Below are 25,295 nucleotides of genomic sequence, written 5' to 3'. Positions count from 1 at the left end.
ATATAACAGCTAATCCCCTTCTGCTCCTCCCCAGGCCCTCCTCATGGCTTAGATGTGGCTGTTCTTTGGCAGACAGCTGTTACATGAAATTGCAAAATCTAAGCACATATTTGCTCACTTAATGTAAGCAACAGAGAAATAAATCTGAACTTTGGAAAAAGTCTATTAATAATTAACAGATAGTGAAATTATCAAGATATAGAATGCTATCCGGAAAAAAAAAATCCCAAATCTTGGGTTTGGAATAAACTGTGAAAATGTTTACCCGGTTAGTTTGTATCAGTGATTATGAACAACATGCTAAATCAGTACTTCAGAAGTCTGTATATGACTATTACAGGTCTGGGGCAAATGATCAGGAAACATTGGCTGATAATGTTGCAGCATTTTCCAGGTAAGAAAATTTATTAATTTTTAAATCATGTTTTGTGTAATTACACGAAGACATTCTATCAAAATAAGACCTCAGGTTTTAATGTTGTTGATGTGAAATTATCCGTCTAGATAGATGCTTAGTAGAGAGGGAACAATTCTTGGGGCTGTGAGAAATTTTGGGCTATCAAACTGTTTAAAAATATCCCAAGCCTGGGAATCTCAAACCATTGACTGAAAAAGCCACCCCTAATTGTCCTCACATGGAATTATGTGGATAATTAATTTGACTATGTATAAAAATAGTGATGCATTCTAAAGACTCTACTGTCTTTTTCTCTGAGTTGGACAGTGAGGGTCTATGAGCATGGTGTAGGAAGCGGTTAGCACTAGGTTCAAGATAGCCATCTTATCTGGTTGAACCAGATCGGATTGTTGCCTCAAATGTTCCCATCCTGCTGGCTTTCCCTTATCATTCATTTTGATTATTGTTGTCTCAACTTTCACTTTAGATTTCAATTTGTCTATATAACATTAATCTTTCAAGTTGCTGCTTCATCCATCATCCAAAGTGCTTCACCTACCTCTGTTTCCAAATTAGTTTTCCCTTGCCTTTCATATTTCAAAGCACAAGATGGTAGGTGTCATGGTTTATGTTTTCTGTTTGTAATAAAAACAATAAACAAAATAACTTTAAAGGAGTGTTTTTCTCTCAGCAGTTACAAAATGGTTTATTTGCTGGAGTAGGGGAGGAGAACCCTCCATACACTATACTCTCTCAAACTCATCCATCTTACATTATAGTCTTTAGTAAAGCTAGTGAATATTGTGGGTGTTCATTGATGGTGATAAATTAAAGAAAAAGGGTAGAAAATATCCAGAAGAAAGAATCTGCTTTCCTGCTTGGCTTCTTCTGTCTAGAGCAAAATCTCTCAAAAATCACTTTTCTATGTGTAAATTAGGAAAAATGAGATGATTCTAACCAAGGTGGTCCCTGGCAAATAGCACCGATGTACTGTCAGGAGTCTGAGAATGGGGTGAAGGATGGGGCCTCCCCCAAACTTCTCTAAGCCTTGACTTTGTCTCAGTTCTTCTCTGGAACCCACATGGCTCTTCTGTGGAAGAGCCACAGAAAGGGAAAATTTGGCTAAAAGTGGAGGGGCTTAAAATTCTGTATGATCTTTTTCAATCATTTAACATTCTGGGCCTCTCCAAACTTTTCTGTTCCTGGAAGATGTCCCTTCCTGGGCCCAATAGCAGCTCCGTTCACCGGGTAATATGGCTTACCTCCTGGTAATCTCCTGAAAACAACACTTTAACCCAAAAAGGTTATTTTAACCAAGGAAATTTCAGGCCCTTGACAGGTGTATGGAGTTGGTGTCTCCTTGCATTTCTTATGTCATAATGCTCAGGTGACCATCTATTTCCTCAAACCCCCTTTAACACCCTTCCGCTCATGCTACTTAATTAATGGACTCATGATTATTAGGAATCTCTATAGGCTAGGTTCTATACTACATGCTGAGGATAGAGCAATGAGCCAGACAAAGCTCCTGTTCACAGGTGCTTACATTCCAATGGATGCACATTGACCTTTGACTTCCATAATGCTGGTGGGTTGAATTGATGCAAAATGTACCCCGAACAGCTGGCCTAGTAGAGGCCTTAAAGAGAGAGCAAAGGGGTGCAGCACATACAGGCACCTCTGCAACCCTAGAAATTCTGGAAGCTTTGTCAGACATGGAAGGCATTGTTGAGTTCCAAGTTGTGGACTGGAAGAGTGCCTCATGCTTGTGTGGGTTTCATGGTACTCCAGTAAGTATTCCCACCCTGTGCATGTACTCAGTAACTTCAGGACAGAGCACAGATAATGAGAAAGAGTTTGCAATGCCATCCTTTCCATGAACCTTGATCTTTCCTTTTTGTTCAGCTTGAAAGGGAAAAAACATGGATTAATCAACTTTCTCTGGAGGTTGGCTGATGTTATTTTATGATCAACCACTTGAAGAGTTTTTATATTGCAACAAACGTTAGCAGCCATTGCTTATCTAACACCTCAATTCCTCTTTTCTTGTGTAACTTTCTGGGTGACCCTTCATTCCTCACCTTGTATCATTGAGCTGATCACATGGAACTAAGAATAGATTTTCTGCCAGAGTTGTGGTGACTTTGGGTTGACGGGATGAAGGAAATCAATCTGAACTCTCTCATTCTGATTCAAATGAAGACTGCAAAACAACCAAACCTCAGATAACCTGTTGTGACACAGTGTCAGGGCATTTTAAAGACATTTATGAAATGTGTACACTTTCCCTCCCACAAGCACAACAAAAGGTCATTCACAGTGACAGCTGTTATCTCTCTGTGCTCAGCTCTGACAATCACATTTTGGAGTTTTGGGGATATGGCTCACTTATGTGACCTAGCAGTTGCTTGTAAACGTTTCTGGGGTAAGACTTGCGACTCTAATGTTATCATGGCTAAAAACTGATAAAATAAAATAAAATACAAAAAGACACATGAAGTCAAATAGATGGAACCATACTGAAGAACAAAGTTACCTATCGTAAACATTTCGAGAACAGTAGGTGTTAGCTTGCAACATTTTGCATGATTGGAATCATCATGACCTGATTGGAGTTAACTTAAACACACACACACACACACACACACACACACACAGTATGTTGTTTCTCTTACACATTAACTCAGTGTATCCTTCTCAACCATGGTCTGCACTTTGTGGCTTCTGGTGAAATCATCACTAGTGGAGACTTAATTCTGTAATTTGGGTGTCTAGAAGTCCTGATGAAGTTAGAAAATGAAGCTCCTTTCTTTTCTGTTGTGTCATTTATTGACACTGAAAATGGGGTGATTTTCTTTTAAATAACAGGTGATAAAGTGATGTCATTATTCCTTTATTGCAGTGCCTCACAGGTTGATAGTGATCCAATTAAATGTTTTAAAGATGTCACAATATTAAGAATGAAGGGTAAAAAATAAGATTACAGGGGCTCCAGGGTGGCTCAGTTGGATAAGCGTCGGACTCTCAATTTCGGCTTGGGTCATGATCTCAATGTTCGAGAGTTTGAGCCAAGTTGGGCTCTGCGCTGACTGTGAAGAGCCTGCTTGGGATCCTCTCTCTTTGCCCCTCCCCTGTTCTCCCTCTCTCTCTGTCTCTCTAAAAAAAAAAATTTAAAAACGTTTTAAAAATAAGATTACAAAAATTGTGTTTTGTATACGTATTTACATACATTTTATTTGCTTTAAATAGTTTAAACAATTAATGTGAAGAAATTGGACTGCAGTATGATCATCTTACAGACTTATGAAACATTAATTCACTGTGTTCAGTTGATGGGATTCAGTAACAGCACTTGGCTTTACAGCTGGGTGATAAGTGTCTTCTTTCAAATACAGTATCCCATCTTGGGGAGTGTATACATCACCAGATTTTTTTGTAAATTAAATGTGAGGCTTTTGTTGGGTCAAAAGTTCTGTGAAAAGATCCCCACCTTTACCCCCTACTTCCTTTACTCGGTCATCTTATTTTCCATCCTTCGACAGAGGTTTATTATTTGATTGGTTCAATTGTTTTGTCCATCTTCATATCCTTTTTCCAAAGTGGAGGTCTCATAAGAGCACAGTCCAAGGTTACATTCAGCTACTATTTGATGTAAGACTGTGAAAAAAAAAAAATCACTTCTATTGGGGGTGGAGTCAGGTGGGACTCAGAAAGCTATTGGAACTACTTGACAAGGTTAGTTGTAATTGTTCTTTGGAAAATATCAAAAAATGGAAAACTTTTTAGAGAACATACACTTCCCACTAGATCGATCTTATATAATTTTGCCTGAAACTTGCATTTTGTGCATTGGTTGGTGAGTCTCCGTAATGTCACCGTCAGAACAGAAAATAATGTGTGTGGGAAAGCCAAGAACACAGTTATTAAAGGGACTGCGCCACCATGTGGACAAGCATAAATAAAGCTACTGTCTGGAGATAGAAGGGTTGAGCCTTGCCTTCTACATAGGAATTAACATTTAACAATGTCCTTTCTCTCTCTCTCTCTCTCTCTCTCTCTCTCTCTCTCTCACACACACACACACACACACGATGCCCAGCAGCTCTGTGTGTGCTCTTCATAAAAGCTTTCATTGTTTCCTCAGCTCTAAGTAAATATTAATGCCTTCCAAGGCCAACAGCTGCTATTAAAATCGTTTTATCTCATTCTCATAATACACTTAGAGATGATTGGTAATAAAAACTCTCTTCAAGGCTTCTGCCTTTCCCCCTTCAAAATGGAGATCAAAGAAGCATGCTGTGAGGGTCAGTCCAAAAGAAAAGACTTCCAGCAGCAAAGCATGTGGTGTGACAGAAAATAATGACAATTATGATGTTCAAAGGAATTGCAGAGAAATCACACAGTGAAACTTCTTTATTATGCTTTTCAAGGGCTGGATGTTTTTACTTTATTATGTGGGGAAGGGTTAGATTACAGACCCAAAGCAACATGAAGGCAGAATTTCTTCTTCCACTACAGGAAGTAGGCTCCAGTTAAGACCTTGGAGGTTCAATTTATTTTGGTTACTACATTTCTAAATCACACTTCAGTATATTAACTAAAAATCTTGTTCTCTCTGGAAGCAAAGTAAAATCTAGGTAATAAAAGGTGAGGGCTGGTTAGGTAAGTATGTATGTGTTACACACATGTTTGTTTCTTAGTGCTCATTAGAAAGACAGCTGTATTTTCTTCAGTTCTAATGAGTTACTAATGAGAAAAATAATCCTGAACAAATAGGACATACAAATTTCGCTGAGAGGAAAGAGAACTTGTTCTCCTGTAAATTTTACTAGTAAAGTTTTTGGTTCTTGGTTTATTGATAGTTTTCATCACAACACAAAAGAATTGCAGGAAAAGTCATTTAAGATCGTGTTCAGGAGTCAAAAATTCTTCAAACCAAAAGTCCAGTTTCTACCAAATACCCTTTTAGGAGAAAATGCACAATTAAACTAAAAAGAATTATCTTCCCTCATCACCATACTTCAGTGGATACTGACTTCCGTTTAAGAATTTTGAAGAAACCACATTATAATTTTATTTTTTTAAGTTTTTTTAATGTTTACTTAATTTGGAGAGAGAGAGAGAAAGAGAGACAGTGTGAGTGGGGGAGGGGCAGATAGAGAAGGAGACTCAGAATCCAAAGCAGGCTCCAGGCTCTGAGCTGTCAGCACAGAGCCTGACCTGGGTCTCAAACTCACCAACCATGAGATCATGACCTGAGCCGGCATCAGATGCTTAACAGACTGAGGCACCCAGGCACTGAACCACATTAAAATTTTAAAAGTAATTACCTGAAGTTACTGTCTGTTATTTGAAAAGAAAAACAAAAAAACAAAAAGGACAAACTGTACATAATATATCTTTTTTTTTTAATTTTTAATTTTTTTTGAGAGAGAGCAAGTGCACAAGTTGGGGAGAGAGGCAGCAGGGGAGAGAGAGAGAGGAGAGAGAATGTGTGTGTGTGTGTGAATCTTAAGCAGGTTCCACTCTCAGTGAGGAGCCTGACTCAGGGCTCAATCCCACAACCTTGGGCTCATGACCTGAGCCAAAATCAAAAGTCAGATCCTCAACCAACTGAACCACCCGGGTACCCCTCTTCTTAAATTATAATCTAATCCATGTTTTTGTATACCATCTTCAAAATGACCTGGAGGAAGTGAAATGAAAGCTATGTTCACACAAAAACATTTACATAAATGTTTACAGCAGCTTTATTTAAAATTGCTTCAAACTGGAAATGTTCCAAATATTTCTTAGCTGGGGAATGGGCAAACAGACTGTGGTACTTCTGTACAGCAGAATATTGTTCATCAACCAAAAGGAACAAATTATAGATGCACATGGCAACATGGATGAATCTCAAATGCATTGTGCTAAGTGAAAGAAGGCAGACTCAAGAGGCTACATACTTTATGATTCCATTTATATGTTCTTGCGAAGTAAAACTATATGGACAGAAAAAATACCAGTGGTTGTGAGAGGGTTGGTGGGAGACAGAGTTTCACTGCTAAGGGAAATGGGGAAATTTTTAAAGATGGTGAATTGTTCTTGATTGTCTTGGCACTTATACGACTGCATGCATTTGACAAAGCTCCCCAAACCGGACACTCACGTGGGTGAATCCTACATATGTTAACTACACCTCACTAAGAAGGATAGCTTGTGAAATTCATTATTATCTTATTGCTAACGTGCTATCTTAACAAGCATTGAAATTGCCCCTTTTCCTTCAATTTTGTTATTTGCTGGGTGGGAAAAATACAAGAATATTTTCTCTTTTTAAACTAAAATGTAATATCAAAGCCTTGGTTATGATTTTAAAATTCTGAAACGCTTTTTTAAAAATTCTAGATGGAAGCTGTATCCGCGGATGCTCCGGAATGTTGCTGAAATAGACCTGTCGACTTCTGTTTTGGGACAGAGGGTCAGCATGCCAATATGTGTTGGGGCTACTGCCATGCAGTGCATGGCTCACGTGGATGGGGAGCTTGCAACTGTGCGAGGTAGGAAGAAAGTCCTCACTCAAAAGGACAGAAGAGCACTAACATTTAGTGACTCTTTTCTGTGTATGCATCAAGCAAACACTTCCCTAGATATGTTTACACTCACAAAAACTAAGCTCATTGACTCTGCCATTAAAATACCTGTTTTTGCACCTTCTCCTCCTCTATTTTCTAGCTGTATGACTCTGGGCAAGATACTTGTGCCTCAGTTTTATCAGCTGCAAAATAGGGATAAAAATAGTACCCACCTCCTCAAGTTACTATCAGGATTAAATGAATTTGCACAAACAAAGCACTTAAAATAGTGCCTTGCACAGAGTGGTGGTTCAATAGCTTTTAGTTATATTATGTGTATTAATACCCATATTTCAGAAAATAGAGGTCTGAGAAATTAACTTGGCTCACCCATGGTCATACAGCAACATAGTGGCAGAGATGGGATTCAACCTCATGGCTACCTTATTTCAAAGCCCTTCCTGCTTCCCCAAACCATGTGAGTCTCACAGGGAAACAGCAAATGCAGTGACCTGGTTGGTTGCATTTTCTGCCATGGCTTTGGACCATGATTCTGTTTTACGAATGGGTTAGATTCCCAATAGAGCATTTCTAACTGCCTTAGGAGAGAGAGATGAGAAATTCAAATATGATGTAAAGAAATTCCTTCTTAGGGCTAATTTATTAACTTTCAGTCCCCTAGCAACCATGAACATTTGAAAAGGTATGTACAGTGATAAATCTACCCCCCCCCCAACTTCAAAACCTCCTATAAAACTCCTATCTGACTTCTTTTGATACTAAGCAGGGCAGGAAATTCAGGCCCAAGGAGAGGGAACTAAATACTATTTTAAAGCATTTCAGTTCTAAGTATTACCGATCTTATGGATTTACTTCCCTTCTTGAAACGTCTACCATAGAATTCTGCTAGGGACATCAGCATGACAGAGTGAGATTTTGCTGGACAGACTTAGGTTAGAGTCTAGAACTTTTTTTTTTTTTAATTCTAGGACCACACACAGAGAAGTGACCTTAGGACCCAGCCATTTGTCTATGAGAAACCTGAAATATGGGCAGGGAGAAGGAGAAGGGAGGAGGAGAAGAAAACCAGTATCTGTCTATTTACAGTTGGAATAAGAAAGGCCTTTCCTTTCTTATGGCTTTCAAAGGCCATAGACAACAACCATTAAAACAAAAGCCAACAAATCAACACAAAAACCCAGAAACTTCTATGCTGTCAAAGTTCTACAAAAATTGATAAAACAAGTGGCAAACAAAACAAATTGAAATTACGAGGCTGCAAAGTGTTAATGACCTTTCTGTCATTACACTTGAATAATGCAATAACATCTAACCCCAAATAGATGAAGAGATATAAGTGGAAAAGGACAAATAGGAGATTCATAAATGGACACATAAAAATGGCCAATAAACATATGAAAAGTATTCAATTTCCCCAATTATCAAATGCATACAAATTATAACTATGTGTTTTATTTTCTGAATATCAAATTACCATTTTCAGGTTATACAGTGTGATGCGGTTGTTTACAAATATTGATAAGAAGAGTGTAAGCTGGAATCATATTTCTAGAAAATTGTTTGACAATTGTTTATCAAAATTTTAAAGTATGAATTCCATAGGATGCTGTAAGTCCTCTTCTAGGCATTGCAAGGAAATAATTATGACTTTGAAGAATAACATCTCTGCATGGATTCTCCTGCCTTTGTTATTTTTAATAGGAGAAAAGTTAGAAAAAAGAAAAACCCAAATGTCCCCATATTTGGAGATTGGTTGTAAAACAAAATAGGGTGCATTAAAAATGGAATCAATTTTTTTAGTGATATGAGAGAAAGAGTGTGGTGGTGTGGAAAAATGTTGTGGCATGTTTTTTAAAAAGCAGTTACAAACAATAGTCAGAAAGATAAATATATGATTTCACTCATATGTGGAATTTTAGAAACAAAACAGATGAACAAATATTAAAGAATCCATCCTCAGAGCAGCCCAAAGAATAGTACTATATTAAGCCCATTTTACACCTGGGAAACTGAGGCATGCAGCAGATGAATAACTTGCCCAGAATCACACAACTCATAAATGGTAGAAACAGGATTCAGACCTAGACAGCCTGGCTGAAGAGTCGTGGCTCCTTACCTCCCTGAACTGCTTTTAATTTCCAGAAAATCCCATAAAATGTCATGAGAAGAAGCCCATTTATCTGTCAGTTACAATTCCCTAAAATAACTGATTTATCACGTTATGCACATGCAAAGCAGCCCCCCCCCCCACCCAGGGGAGTGAGATACATGATAAACATTGGGACAGGGTGGAACAGTAAGAACGAAGAGGATGTCGTGACACTGAGGACACAGAGGAACTGGCAATGACATGTTACACACAATGCCCTTGAGAATCTAAGACCCTGGATCAGGTTGTTGTGAGGGCAGTGATATCACAGTTTAGATCTAGATTTGTAGTAGAAATCTCCTGTAAGGATTTTGACATTCCTAAGGTTTTTTTCTATGGTCCAATTACCATCTATGGATTGATGATTTATTTAATATTTAAATTAACCCTGGGGGTGCCTAGGTAGCTCAGTCTGTTAAGTGTCCACCTATGGCTCAGTTCATGATCTCATGGTTGGTAAGTTTGAGCCCAGTGTAGGGCTCTGCGCTGACAGCTCAGAGCCTGGAGCCTGTTTCGGATTCTGTGTCTTCCTCTCTCTCTCTCTGTCTCTGCCCCTCCCCTGCTTATGCTCTCTCTTTCTCAGAAATATGCACATAAACTTTAAAAAAGTGTAAAAAATTAAAAATAAAAATGTATCCTTAAATTAACCCTGAAAGACAATGGTGATCCCCCCATAACCAAGAGTACTCCTTGGTTGGTATGTTTGGGTTGTGAGATGGATAGGTTACTTGGAAGGAAAGAAAGTATATGTACCTGGAGCAGATGCTGTTGGTGTTCAGGTTATATCCCCTTGTTACTTATCATTTCTATAAGAACTTGCAACTTTTTGCCTGTATTTTCTCTGGCAACAGGAGCTGATAGATGGGTGGGTTGGGGGTTACCTTCCCATTAACACACCCTTCCTTGACTGCCTTATCTTCCTTCTTTCACTTTCCTATTCTTCAACTCACCTTGTGATTATTCCCAAATAAAAGACTTGCACTCATATCTTTGCCTCATTGTTGGCTCCTGGAAGAATGCAAATCAAGGTGAGGACCATTCAAATCCCCAGGGAATGATCAGGCTTGAATAATTAGAATGGACATCCAGAAAGTTCTCAAAGCTGCCACAGTACCACAATCTTGCCTTCTCAATTGGCTCTCTAGACTTCACAGCACCTTGCTTAAAGGGTCTTTTGGGCTTTCTTTTCACCACTGTGGAGCACATCCCCAGTATAACTGGGCCTGAGAATGGAGCTCTATTTTCTTATACAGCTTTGTGGTTGTAGAGTGACCAATGGAGCTACTCTTTCTTCGTTTTCAAAATGGCAGTGAATATAAGGTTACCAAATAAAATGCAGGGAACCAGTTGCATTTGAATTTCAGATAAACAGCAAGTCATTTGTAACTGGGTCATCCTATATGTTTATTTGCTGTATCTGACAACCTTAGTTGAATAAGAGCTCTTACTTCTAGGGGTCCTTTGAAAATTACCTGAGAATAATGCTAGGAAAAGCTTCCCAAAATGGGGTGCACTTTTTATTTGCCCCTCAGAGTCCCAAAAATGTCTTCCACATATTAAAAAACTTACTTTCATAAAAGTATACTCCCGAGGTGCCTGGGTGTCTCAGTCAGTTAAGCGTCCAACTCCTGATTTGGGCTCAGGTCATGATCTCAGGATTTTTGAGTTTGAGCCCCACATCGGATTCTGTGCTGACAGCGTGGAGCCTGGTTGGGATTCTGTCTCCCTCTCTCTCTGTGCCTCCCAAGCTTGCTCTCTCTCTCTCAAAATAAATAAAAATTAAAAAAAACTTAAATAAAAGTACACTCCATTTACACTTTAGTGGGAATGAAAGTTGCTCTTTTTACTTTGCTAAAGATATTTTTAATTTAAGCTTTATGCAGGGACCTCAAAAATGACTTTAAGGGTCAGATTGGTAACATAAATACCCAGAGAGGGATGAAGTTAGGAAAACAACAATGCAGGCTCGATGGTGGAGACTGTAGCAAACCTGAGATTGCAGGTTCCATAGAGGGGGGCAGCCACATTTTAGTGCTAGCTAACTACTGCCCCAAGGGATTGAGGATGTTGGGCTGCCAAATCTCCAAAAACTTTAAGAGAAGCCAAAACCCTTGATTTTTATGTGTAATCTCCTGGTTTTTAAATGTTGGCAAATAAATCAAAAATTCTCTAAAACACTGTTTGGGGCAGTAATGTGTGGGCCAAAGCAAATACTTTTGCGGGCTACAACTGTCCCCTGGGCTGTCAGTCTGGGACATCTGATTTATGTGGAATTCACCACTAACTAGTTTCACTTCTGTAGCAGGCCATTTTCACTCTCTAGGAGGATTACGTTTCCTCACTGATAAAGTCAGCTGCTTAAGCAAGATCAGCGGTTTGCGTATCATGTCCCAAAGAGGTTGGGATTGTTCCCAAGAGTCTTGGGGAAGTGAGGTGTGTCACCAACCATGGAGCTACTTGTGTTGCATGTTGGGGTTCAAAAAGACAGTTAAAAAAAAGAGTTCTGCTGTGAAGCCAAGAATGCAGACAAAATCTCTACAATGAGAAAACTCAAAAACCCAAACCAGAAAATTCCTAACAGGAAGATGATTTTACCATTTTTTTTTTCAGGTTAGAAATGAATGGTTCTGTCCTTCTTTAAGATTTCATGAACTAGAGAAGCCATTCAAGGTAGAGAACTGTTCTTCTGAAATCCCACCCTTATCCTCTACCTTCTTCCTCCTGTGCCAGCCCTGGAGAGTGTAGACGGTGGAGTGAGCATTTATATGTGATTGCTTTTCATTTCTCATAGCTGCATTCTTGGGATAGAGGAAAGCAAATAGACATATATATTTCCGGCTCTTGCTGAAAACACAAATAGATGCTTAATAAATGCCACAGAAATTAACTGTTGTGAAAAATGATGATAGCCAACATTTTGGCAATTCACGTATGCCAGGCAATTTGCATTTATTAACTTATCTATGTCTTACCCATCTTAAAACATGAGTGTAAAACTCTAAAGATCTTCTTTTTTTTAATGTTTATTTATTTATTTTGAGAGAGAGAAAAAGAGCGTGAGCAGGTAGGGGCAGAGAGACAGGGCAGAACCCAAGTAGGCTCCACACCGTCAGCACAGAGACCGATTTGGGACTCAAACTCACCGACCACAAGATCATGACCAGAGCTGAAATCAAGAGTCAGACGCTTACCTGACTGAGCCATCCAGGAGTCCCAAAACTCTAAGGATCTTTTTCCAATTCCTGTGGTTGTGGAAACTGAGGCTTGCAGAGGTTAAATACCTTGTTCAGGGATATCAATCACTTTCTCAATGCTGTGTATAAGATCCTGATCAGTGACTGATATTTCCAAGTATCATTAACTACAGCAAGAAGCCTAAGGCAAACTCTATGTTATAGTCTCAGAATATTAACTGCAATTATGTTTTGCAAATATGTTAATTATGCAAATATTAACTGCATTCTATGTTTTTATAGTTTTATCCCTTTGATTTTGAGAGGATGGACTAAGCCACCGAATATGAAACTTATTAGGAAATATGAGCCTTCAGCAAAACTCAGGAGCATAAATAAAGGGGCTTGAATTTTAAGCAAAAATTAAAACTCCTAAAAATCTTTTAAGATGGAAGGAAACTAACCAAGAAACACTGAGTGGAGAGCAGTTTGTCATGCATTGTGTTATGAATAAGGGATTTATTGCAGTATATGATTTAGTTAACATTTTAATAATTGACAATTGTTATAATATTTAAGGAGCCATATAAACACCTCTACTCATAAACAGCGCATCCATCTGAAACCCTATTAGATTGGTTTTTGATTTACGTTTTATTCCTCTTATGAGCTTCAGGGATGATTACAGAATCATTTCTACAAATAGTTAAAGTAGTGAAAGAAATATCAATGATAAATATAAATGCTAGTGTAATATAAAACAGGTAGTCTCATTAGGTGAAATTTCCATCTTGCAAGAGAAGTAAAACATCTCTGACTTCTCACGGAGCAAATTAACAAAATGCTTACTATGCCACAGAGGCTTTTAGGACATTATCATAGAAATCTCTCTGGTTTTATGCACAGTGGCTGTAATGAAATTTTATTTCAGCCTCCATGGAACTACATTAGCTCCTTTGCTTCATTTAAACATGAGAAATCAAGAGGAAGGAGGAGATTGAGTTACTAATTCATCCCTTTGCTTCTGACTGTTATATGTCCACGCGCCACATGAGGGAGTGCCAGGACCTCAAATAGAGAGAAATTAAAGCCACCTAAGGCGTTCTAGGAATGCTCAGCATATTAGCAAATTCTTAGTAAAGTGTCAAAAAAAAAAAAAAAAGAAAAGAAAAGAAAAAAAGATTTTAAAAGAAATTCCTGCCCCTGGATGCAATTAGAGGCTACCACACAGGATTTGATAGGCCATAAAACCATTAACTCTAAACACTTTCTTTTTGAGCCTAAAAGGCTAGAACATTCCAAAGTGAAGTTTTGGGACTTGGCTATGACTTGACCACCTATTAAGATGCAGGTGGAAGAGATGGCGGAGTAGCAAAAGAGCCATACAGACCCCAAAGAACTGAATTAGGGCATAGGTGAGAGCTTTAGCTGTTGAATTTTCTGGATTTTCCGAGATTAAGTGATCGATTTTGACATTGAGTGAAAGACCATTCAGCAAGAAAAATTGTCATTTCCTTTGCTCCAGACCCAAATGATATATTTTTGAAAGCTTTATTGATTTATATATTTATGTGTTGTACTAGGTGACCAAGCAGATATACATTTCAGCATACCTATGAGGAAAATATCCCATTATTCTTAATTTTACCTAAATACAGGAAAGCATGAGATTTCTTTATGAAGCTTTTTTTTTTCCCCTGAAGTGAGTAGTGCCTTTTATGCACCAGATACTGGACTTTACAGCCCCATCATTAATCCTCACAATAGACCTGTGATGTAATTATCATTTATCATTCCCCTCATTTGACAGTGGAGGAGAAGGACGCCCTTGACCAAAGTCTAGGGCTGGCCCATGATCAAGATGGGGCTTGAACAGCAATCTGCCCTCTAGAGTTTGATCCAGTTATTTGTCTTAATCCATTAACAAAACTAAGGAGGAATAAGAAGAAAGGACAGTTCACTAAAACTTTGTCCAAATTATATCATTAAACACTTGGGAGAGAATACCTCTTTGCTTCATTGTAGTAAAAATCAACCAATTCTCACCTTTATTTTCAACCTATTTCAGCTCAATTTTATGTTTCCCACAATCAAAATTCAGTGGACATGCTCATTCCGCACACACAACTCACACACAACACATAAGCATAGACACACACACACATATACGTATATATACATTCACACATATTAAAAGCTTATGGACCTTTTTTATATATATACATAGGTATACAAAATATATAAAATGTATATATGTGCATAGATATATCAAAATTTTATATCTAAAAATTTTCCAAGAAATGGTAGATTCGGGATTGAAACCACTTTGCAGTAGGACAAACTTCAATCAAAAACAGCTAGTAAAAAATTAGCCTCTCACTACATTAAAGACCAACATCAAGTGGTATGATTTTTAGTATCTCGCACCAGAATTTAAGCTATCGGGCAGCTTTCTTGAGAGCATGAGATTGCTTCTTCTCAAATTATAAGTGTGCCTGATGACATTAAAGCATGATAATCCAGAAGTCAGAGGCTCATGTGTGTGTTTCAACACCGAGGTTGTTATACTGAGGGAGGTTAATTGAGGTCAAGTGCAGGCTTGATCTGCCTTGAAACCATCATAAAAGGCATCTCACTATGGTGTGGTCTCCATGTGATCTGCCAGTTATATGCCAGGACCTGACAACTTAATAAAATGACAGAATAATAACCTGGGGATCATTACAGTAAAGTTAATGTTTTAGTCTAATGCAGAGTTCTACCCCAGAGACACAGTGGAAGCAAGAAAGGGAGGGCACAGATGTCATTGGGACTAGTTATTTCTTGAAAATCTTTCGATGCAGACAAAAAGAGCTCTCAAAGTTAGTGACAGTGTGATCGCTCAAGGTTAAACTGCTCCGGATTTAGACAATGGACCATCTTGAAAGCACTGGAAAGATGAAATCTGGTTTTCTGGCCTTTCTTGGCAGTGTTGAAATTGCTTAAGTTCCCTAAATCATAAATTAAGATTTGTTTGACCACTTCTAAGTATTTCACACATAATTATAGTGGAAGTTTCAAAACATTATTTTTCTAAGTAATCTCAAATTGTAATTTTAGACGTGCAGACAATAAATAATTTTTACTCCATCTTTAACAACTCTGTAAATGGCAGTTCCTGTGTGAAGAAAGGTGGGCATACCCAGTGGATGTTAGGGTGCACATTTATGCAAACACCTTAGTGTGTCAGACCCTGAGTTTTGAGCCACACAACTGCTTGGTACTTTGTCATTGCATATTTTCCCCATTGCACAATGACTTCCTGTGCAGAGGACAGAATGCGTTTTCTCAACATTTTCAGCACAGCTGTCTTGGTGACTAAGTTTTGCAGGAGCTTTTTAATCAAATGCACCTAAAAATAACTTTAGTCACTTTAATCATGTTATCCTTTTTTCCTTTAAAAACACAATTTTGGAAACATAACTCACCTTTCCCATAAAAGAGAGCTATTTTCAAAGAAATAACTTGGACCCAAAGTAGCACATTGCTTAACCATTCTGCTCTAATCTGGAAATATGATTGACCCACATGAATTAATGTTTCAAATAATAGACGTTTACTGCCATTGGTAACTAATAGTTTACAATTTCCTCTGTGGTGGTAGCTGTGGATGAACATCATCCTCAAATGTATTATAATTCCCCTCCCTGTCAAGCCTAGCATGATAAGCTTTAGTTTTACTTGGTGATTCAGCATCTTATCTATATGTGTAAGATTGTTGGACAATACATTAAACATTTGGACACTATTTTATAATTGGTGAACTATCTCATCTTTCAGTAACTTCCCTCTCTCTTATCTTCTTCAATTTTATTTTTATTTTGTTGTTAATATTTGTTTCTAACCCCAAATCTAGGAAGCTGGGCAAGTCCTAGATAAGCAAGGTTTTAAGATACGTCTGATGATGGGGCACCTGGTGGCTCAGCTGGTTGAGTATCCACTCTTGATTCTGGCTCAGGTCATGATCCCAGGGTCATGGGATGGAGCCCCTAGTTGGACTTCATGCTGAGCATGGAGCCTGCTTAAGATTCTCTCTCTCTCTCTCTCTCTCTCTCTCTCTCCCTCCCTCCCCCTGCACCTCTCCTCTGCTTGAGTGCTCTCCCTCACGTGCTCTCTCTCTCTCTCTCGGCATATGTGTATATATATATATAGATATATATACATATACGTATGTATATATATGTGTATATATGTATATATATACACATATATGTGTGTATATATATGTATATATATGAGTCTCTTGGCACATTATGTATATATATGTATATATTATGTATATATATGAGTCTCTTGGCACATTTAACCATTACCATATATATATATATTATATATATATATATGGTATATATATATATATGGTATATATGGTATATGGTATATGATATATAGTATATATATGGTATATATATATATGGTGTGTGTGTGTGTGTGTGTGTGTGTATATATATATATATATGGTGTGTGTGTGTGTGTGTGTGTGTGTATATATATATATATATATATATATAGTAATGGTTAAATGTGCCAAGAGGCTGTTGGTATAATGCAATTTATTCCTTGACTTTAAAACTAGTAAGGGATGAATGCATAAGAAATAAGAAAATGTGGCAGTTTTACCTGTGCCCTCCTCAAAGGGACAACAATGCAGAAGACAGACAGATTCATTGGCAAGATGTTTCTGGCAACTGGCAAGCTGGGAGCCAGACACTACCCACCCTACCACCACTGGTCAGTTTGCTGTAAGTCCTAGCTTTACTTATGCCATCAGTTATATCCAACTAACTTGAATGAGTCCTTGAGAAAGAAAATATCCACCTCATTGTTCTAAAAGTATAGTCCACAAAACAAAAGCATTAGCATCACTCAGGAGCTTGTTAGAAATGTTAGATTTCATATCCCACGCCAGAACTACTAAACCAGAATCTGAATTTTATGAACATCATCACATGATTTCTATGTATATCTGAGCTTGAGAAGCACTGGAAAGAGCCTAGAATGAAAGTCTTTGGTGGCTCCCAGCCAATGATGTAGTTTAAATCCTCAAAGATGAAACAGTGTTGGATGTAGCATGAATATCATTCCCACCTGAAGACCCTATAAGATCTTCTGAAAGCCTGTTGATATCAGGGTGACTCAAAACCAAGGAGAGGAATGTGTACAAAGTGGTTTTGGATTAAAGAATTTGGACAGGTAGGCTTAGTGTCCCCTAAAATTTAAGTCCACAGAAGGCTTCCTGTCTTCTCTACTTTACATCCAGATTTCCTAGATAAGAAATGAACACTTTTATTAAGGCTTGCTTGACGGAAAGCAAAACACTGCCAAGATGTACAAGCACAATTGCATTTCTTAGCCATACAGGGGATTCTGCCAGTTCATGCCACTTTGCAAAGCTACTTACTTGTTCTAGCCCAATTAAATCACTGTACATTGGAGCTTAGGGTTTGTATCAACTCCAGAAGTGGTTGCATTGATATCTAAGATGAGTTGATGTAAATAAACCTCAGTGGTTGATTATAGGTTCCATAGTGTAGGAAATTGAGTTAGATCTACTGAATGGCAGTTTGGGGAGGCAGAACTACATTTGACTAAGGTCAAATCTTATACCAGATTATTGAAGACCCTTGTAGCATTTCCCCAGACTAGAGCATGTGATTTCACTCTAATAAGAAATTTGTTGTGGGTGGGTTCTAGGATAACTTTTATTCTGTTAACCAGAATGCACAAATGTTTTTCACTGGCCCATAGCCAGTGTGGGAGGGACGGGATTGTGGGTGATAGTAAACAATGATATTAAATGCATTTATTTCCATATTATTATACTTATGGTTTTATTGCAAATAAAGCAAATAAAAAAATATAGTGAGAATTTCTTCTGGTATTGCTGTTGTTGTCTTACTAAGGAAATGCTGACAGCCTCTCAGATCTACTCTGCAGACTGTCCTCAGAAATCTGTAGACAGATAAGGGATAGAGGTGGGGAGTGGGGAAAGTCGTGTTTTTGTTGCATCTCTCATATTATTTTCTGTTGTCTTGTCCCTGGCTTTTCAAAGGAATGTACACCCTGGGAATGTAGGAATTATCTGCTTTGATATTCTCTTCTTATATCAGCCCTATCATGGAGTTCCTTGGCCTGGAAAAGATTCCTCTCTCCTTTGAGAGCTTTCTTGTTTAAGGGACTCTCTTTGACACTCTCTTTGCAAAGAGGAATGGGTGTCTTGATCATCAAAACCAATGCTGGGAAAAGCTGGGTGTAGAGAAGATGATGAGTAATGATAAGAAATCCAGGTCCTTGTCAACATTCTGAGTTTATAAGGCTACCTAGGACTTCTTTTCCTATGTAGTGTTAGACATTCTCTCACTTAACCCTTTAAAATTGCATGGCTTCAGAGTTTACACAGAAAATGTTCACAAACCTTGCCTCAGTGTTGACTGTCTAGCAGTGTTATGAAGCAGACAACATAGCAGCTGTGGTTACAGATATTTTGCAGATGAAGTGTGCCTCATGGATGGCCAGCCTGGGACAGTAGCCCAGGCTTTCTGACTCTCAATCCATTATAGCTTGTTGTTTTTTCAAGAAATACATATTATTACCTAGGTCATTTCCAGGGCTTTATCTTCAATGCTTTATAATTTTTTAAATGTTTATTTTGAGAGAGAGAGAGAAAGAGAGAGACAGAGCATGAGTGGGGAAGAGGCAGAGAGAGAGACAGAGACAGAGACAAAGAGACAGAGAGACAGAGGAGACCCAAAACTTGTAGTGGGCTCCAGGTTCCATGTTGTCAGCACAGAGCCTGACATGGGGCTCGAACCCACAAACTGGAGGATCATGACCTGATCCATAGTTGGACACTTAACCGACTGAGCTACTCAAGTGCCCCTATCTTTGATGCTTTAATGTCTACAACCTTACTAATGTCTCTTTTAGTGATATGTGTGTGTGTATCTCATATGCATTTAAAAAAATTTTTTTTAATGTTTATTTATTTTTGAGACAGAGAGAGACAGAGCATGAACGGGGGAGGGTCAGAAAGAGGGAGACACAGAATCTGAAACAGGCACCAGGCTCTGAGCTGTCAGCACAGAGCCCGACGCGGGGCTCGAACTCACAGACCGCGAGATCATGACCTGAGCCGAAGTTGGCCGCTTAACAGACTGAGCCACCCAGGGACCCCTCATATGCATTTTTTATAACAATGGCATAATGTATTACTGCTGTCTCTAAATAAAGAAGAGGAAAAAATTAAAATACGAATACATCTAGAGGATTAAAGGTTTAGGTTTTTATTCTTGAAAATATATCTTAGGGATGATAAAAGAGGGAGTGAGTGAAAGTAAGGAAACAGAGTCGTGGGATGTCATATGGGATCAGTGTTTACTTGATTGTGTATCCTCCTGGATATTGTATCTCTAGGATATGCTGGCTATAATGAAAGCCAAGATTTTTAGACTTGGATCAACATTAGGGACTTTCATCTTGGGCAAGGGCCAGGCCTTGTCTTTACCACCTCAGATGTGATCTCCATTTTGCTAGGAGTTATGAAAATGCAACATACGCTGGAGTCTTCTGTTGCTACACCGCAACCTGGACACACAGCTCCATGCAAGTGAACCACTGTCCCTTGTAAAATGAAATCTAACAGTTGCTGCTTTTGAGAGCAGGTCAGAGTTTCATTGCAGAAAATTAATATGGAGTGAAAGCGGGCTTCGAAAACATTTATGCACTGGACTAGGATAACTTTAATTAGAATTTTATAACAAAGTCTGACTATGCCAAGTGATTTATAAAATTAAAAAGCTTGTAGTTTTTGTCCCCAAAGAGCAATGTGGGCTAGAAGGGTATTTTCTTTATTTATCAGGCAAAAATGACATTTGAAACATTTAGCAACCAGTACAACGAAAGACTTTAACCAATTAGAAGAGATGCTCAGATGCTGGTTTCTAGTGCCCTAACAGCATTCTGGATGCCCAGCAGCCCTGCCAGGCATTAACATTTGAATTTCTGGGTTGTAAGGGTGGGGGTCCAGGGATTCCTTGAGGAGAGAAGAGAATGATGCCACATTGAAGGGACTCAAGAAGGAGGGTCATTTCCTTCAGAGCCATGGTTATTTGCCAGTTAGAATGGAAGTGTTTCAATATTTTAACAGGCAAAGTTGTGATTGTCTCTCTGAATGGTCCTTGCAAAATCCCAGGGTGCTCTATCTCATTCAACACAAAACTGTGTTGAAAACCACAGATGTAGGGGCGCCTGGGTGGCGCAGTCGGTTAAGCGTCCGACTTCAGCCAGGTCACGATCTCACGGTCCGTGGGTTCGAGCCCCGCATCGGGCTCTGGGCTGATGGCCCAGAGCCTGGAGCCTGTTTCCGATTCTGTGTCTCCCTCTCTCTCTGCCCCTCCCCCGTTCATGCTCTGTCTCGCTCTGTCCCAAAAATAAAATAAAAAACGTTGAAAAAAAAGTTAAAAAAAAAGAAAACCATAGATGTAATTCATCCATAATTGTCTTTTTTTTTTTTTTTATCACAGCATATGATCACAGGTGAATGGGGATCACAGTGGGCAGTAATATATGTTCCAAGGAGCATGAAGCCTTCTAAGTTTTGCTCCTGTTCTCTCCTGGGAGTAATATATAGTCTCAACTCGTAGTATGTCAGCACAGGCTCTGAAATTCTCTCTGCATCCAGCATTTTCTCCTGAAGTAAAATCACCAAATATTTATTAAATGCCTACAGCTGGAAACATTGGTAACTTAGAAGTTTAAAGGTCCCTGATTCTCAAAACTCCAGCCCCATATTATTTAATCATTGAAAAATAAACATTGAGCACCAACAGCTTCAGGAACCATTAGTTTCAAAGCAGTAGACTCAGGAAATAGATGGCATGAACTAGCCTTGCTTTCTCTGGACATACCCACCCAAGGGGACTAGACAAAAGGTTTGTGAAGGTCAACACCTCTTGCAAATTTGATAGCTTAACGATTTTAATGGTCTTTGTGGAGTGTTTGTAGATATTTCTTATGAATTCAAGATCTTTTTGAGGATTCTTGATCTTTATTGACAGAGGAGCCGCTCACCGACATGATGCCTTTGTATACACTACAAAAAGGTGTCCTATCATTTGATGGTCCTCTTAGCTGAACCCCTTTGTGTAGCTACACTCTGTACTGCAGTATGTGGCAAGCCCTACACCCTGGTTTCCATTTCCATGCCTTCCCAGAGCTGTTGGCATGGTAGCATCCTTCAGGGATATGGCAAACCTACTCCCTTTGGGGATGATGGCTCTGAAGAACTGGGAGAACGCATTTATTTATGCTTGATACCAGAGAGTCTTTTGGGCATCTAAGAATTCTATCTAGAAAGATCATTGCCCTGCAGAAGTAGTCAGACATGCTGGGTCCTCATCCCACTCAGCTCTCCATTTCTGTGCAACCTTAGAGCACATCCTCTTCAGGGCATATTTTCTCTGTGATAAATTGATGGTGAGGGGATTCTGACCCAGTCAGCATTCCCTGGTGTTCCTTCCAAACAGCAGTAGATGACCTGGAGCTATTTTCCATATTTATAAATCTTAATGAAAATCAGACAATGGTCTAGATGTGCATATGTGTTATTACTTAATAAGATGTGGGTTGTGACAATATTTTTGCAAGTCATGAGCCTCTTGAGAGCAATTCTCAAGGCACACTTGGAGGGAACAAATTAGCTGCCCACAGACAAGATAATCTCCAGTTTAGGTCTTCTTTATCTGAACTCTCACCTGAACCACAGGAACACAGCACCTACCATAGGAAAAGTAACATTTGTCCAGAACAAAATCCATTTTATTACCGTGTGGACTTAGAATTTTACTACCAAATGATAATGCTACTACTTAAATTTCAAAGTGTGGTACAGGGGACTGGCAGCATCAGCACCTTTGGGAACTGGTTGGAAAGGCAAATTCTCAGGCCTCATCTCAGACCTACTGAACTAGAAATTCTGGGGGAATGTTTGCACACTATGTTTTCACAAACACTGAAGGGAGATTTGAAAATGCACGGAAGCATTTTAGCTTCTCAAAGTCGTATCTTAAACAGCACATCACTTGATCTCAACATCACCCAAGGAGCGTCACTTGGACAACTACTTTTACTGCCATTTGATATATGTCAGGCACACAGATAAGTTGAATGACCCAGGGTCATATGATTAGTTTACATATGGTTAGAGACATATTGTCTCTTGCCATGTTTGGTATTTGGCATACAAACATTGTATCAGTTTCTCCTCCACTAAAGATGACCCCAATTCTACTGCCTTTTACCTTTTTTTCGGTGAAAAGCTTATCCCCCATGTTCTTCCCAGTTCTCTAAGACTATTGGTTAGGTGAATCTATCTAATTTATTACTTATTTTTCACTTTCACTGTGCTCATTTCTTGATATCTTGCTCAAAAGGTTGTGAGGGAGCTGCTATGTACTTGGGATGTCTAGCATACATATTTTATAATATTAAAAAGTACAACATAAACGGGAGAATGCACCCTTAACAAAATGTTTGAAGATAAAAGTTAAAAAGTTAAAAACGAAGAAAAAAATTAAACTCTCCAACCTCTCATTAACAATTAGTTTGTTTAGGTTTATAAACCAATAATCACACTGGTACAAATGTGGAATTATATGTGTCATTTTGTAGACTTTTCAAAAATATATCTTGAAATTCTTTCTGTATCCACAAATAATATTATTCTTTTATAACTGTAATAGAAACAGAATATGTACATAGAAAGAGAGGCAAAGGTAGGGGGATTTATTTGTGGACCCTGGCAAGTCTAAAACCTAAAGGGTAAGCTGTCAGGTTGGAGACCTAGAGAAGAGTTCATGTTGCAGTTTGGGTCTGAAGGCAGTCCGCTAACAGAATCCTCAGGGAAAGCCTTCAATTGATTGGATGATCCCTATTCACCTTACGGAGAGTAATCTACCTTACTTAAAATCTACCTATTTGAACGTTAGTCTCCTTAAAACATACCTTCACAGCAACAACCAGATGTATTTGAGCAAATTCTGGAAACCATCACTTAGCCAAGTTGACACACAAAATTAAACACCACAAACATATTGCCTTTAATGGGTGTGTACCTTTCATTTTATATATGTACTGCAGTGTATCCAATCCCCTAAGGTTGGAGATTCAGGTTGTTCCAAATTTTTTCATCCCTACCCATAGTACATCTTTGGCTATTTGACTCATTTTTCTCTTCAAGATCAATTCGGAGTGTAGAAAGGAAAGCATATTTCTAATTATTTAAAGAATTGACTTCTTATTGCCAAATTGCTCTTGTAGATGTTTCCACACCCTTGAGCCACAGCCTGAAGGCTTTGGAGTGAGGAAGAATGCTGGGCTTGCCTTTATCTTCTTTCTTCCTCAGCCTGCAGGTCACTGGGAACCGGGATGATGCTGAGTTCCTGGTCCACTTCCTCAATTGAAGAAGTGGCAGAGGCCAGTCCCGAGGCACTCCGCTGGCTGCAACTGTACATCTACAAGGACCGTGAGGTCACCAAGCAGCTAGTGCAGCGGGCAGAACAAAGGGGCTACAAGGCCATATTTCTGACAGTGGACACTCCTTACCTCGGGAACCGCTTTGACGATGTGCGTAATAGGTTCAAGCTGCCACCTCAACTCAGGTAACCATGGATCTCTGATCACCTCGGCTCCTGAACTGATCTTTTTTTTTTTTTTAATTTTTTTTTCAACATTTATTTATTTTGGGGACAGAGAGAGACAGAGCATGAACGGGGGAGGGGCAGAGAGAGAGGGAGACACAGAATCGGAAACAGGCTCCAGGCTCTGAGCCATCAGCCCAGAGCCTGACGCGGGGCTCGAACTCCCAGACCACGAGATCGTGACCTGGCTGAAGTCGGACGCTTAACTGACTGCGCCACCCAGGCGCCCCCTGAACTGATCTTCTAATTCTCTTCATTTTTGTCATGTACCAGCTCCAAAGGTTTTTTCCCATGTCTATTAAGATAAAAAGAAAGCTTTTTCCCGTGTCTATTAAGACTAAATAGCTAAAAGAATGGAGACAAAAGAAACCACATGTTTGATTCCCTATCTCCTACTCTATTCAGCAATGTTCCTCTTTCATTGTGGTTCATCAATGGGTCAAGATTCATTCATTCATTCACTCACTCACTCATCTAGGCAAAACCAATTTATCTAGTAATGTAAAATTAAACTGTGATGGTTTTATCAGGTCATTTAGCCTGTCTGTTAGCAAGGAATTGTCCTTTTCCCTGTAATATTTTAAGACTAGATTTATATTGTGTCAAAGCTAGGAACTCCTGGAGTTTATTGAGAAAGAACCCTCATCTCTTTAACCTGGAGGCCTTTTTTTTCCCCTTTGTTTTTTTCCTTACCCTAGTTCCCGCCAAAATCTGCTCTTAGGTTTTTTCATATCAATATGTGACTGATGGCTTTTAGGGATAAAGCTATCTGAAAAGGAATCAAAATATTCATTTTAATGGAGGACATTTTGATGATGGGATTTCAAGGCATCCATCCATCAGAGTACGTGAAAAGATAAAGGATTCCTTCCCAGGATCCTAGACCTCATTTTACAATGGGCCATTGCTTACTCTGTCTGTATATGAAGTGAACACTTCTAAAAGATCCAAATCCAAAAGATTCTAAATCAAATCAGCATTCCATATAAGGACAAGAAGGTTGTTAAAAGGTAGGAATTCCATATATGGTATAGAGTAACATGTATCTCAACCACCACGTAAGTCCATGTATAGTCTTATCTGAGTGTCACAGAACTATTATGTAGCTCTGCTGTGTCTATATCTATTTGAGTATAAACTACCATGCATAAAATTTTGCCATCATTGAATGATATGTAAATTAACTCTGTGGTGCTATCTCTGTGTTACTTCTAGGCAGATTTAAGATATTGTCTGTGTATGTGGTACCTTCAATAACCCAAT

The 25,295-nt window shown here is 38.8% G+C and overlaps 1 protein-coding gene across 1 annotated transcript in view; it reads left to right on the top strand.

Moving 5' to 3' along the window:
* The first annotated feature begins 219 nt into the window (after nucleotides 1–219).
* HAO1 (hydroxyacid oxidase 1) overlaps nucleotides 220–25,295 on the top strand; it is a 46,965-nt gene continuing 21,889 nt past the window's right edge. Inside the window, exons 1-3 of the mRNA XM_043602864.1 lie at nucleotides 220–394; nucleotides 6,788–6,939; nucleotides 23,738–23,993. Coding sequence (XP_043458799.1) covers nucleotides 258–394; nucleotides 6,788–6,939; nucleotides 23,738–23,993 — 545 coding nt within the window. The 5' untranslated portion in view covers nucleotides 220–257. The remainder of the gene's footprint in view (nucleotides 395–6,787; nucleotides 6,940–23,737; nucleotides 23,994–25,295) is intronic.

The sequence above is a fragment of the Prionailurus bengalensis genome, chromosome A3 (assembly GCF_016509475.1).
Source record: "Prionailurus bengalensis isolate Pbe53 chromosome A3, Fcat_Pben_1.1_paternal_pri, whole genome shotgun sequence".
NCBI lineage: Eukaryota > Metazoa > Chordata > Mammalia > Carnivora > Felidae > Prionailurus > Prionailurus bengalensis.
The sequence above is the reverse complement of the archived record's forward strand: the minus strand, read 5'-3'. Positions and strand labels throughout refer to the sequence as shown.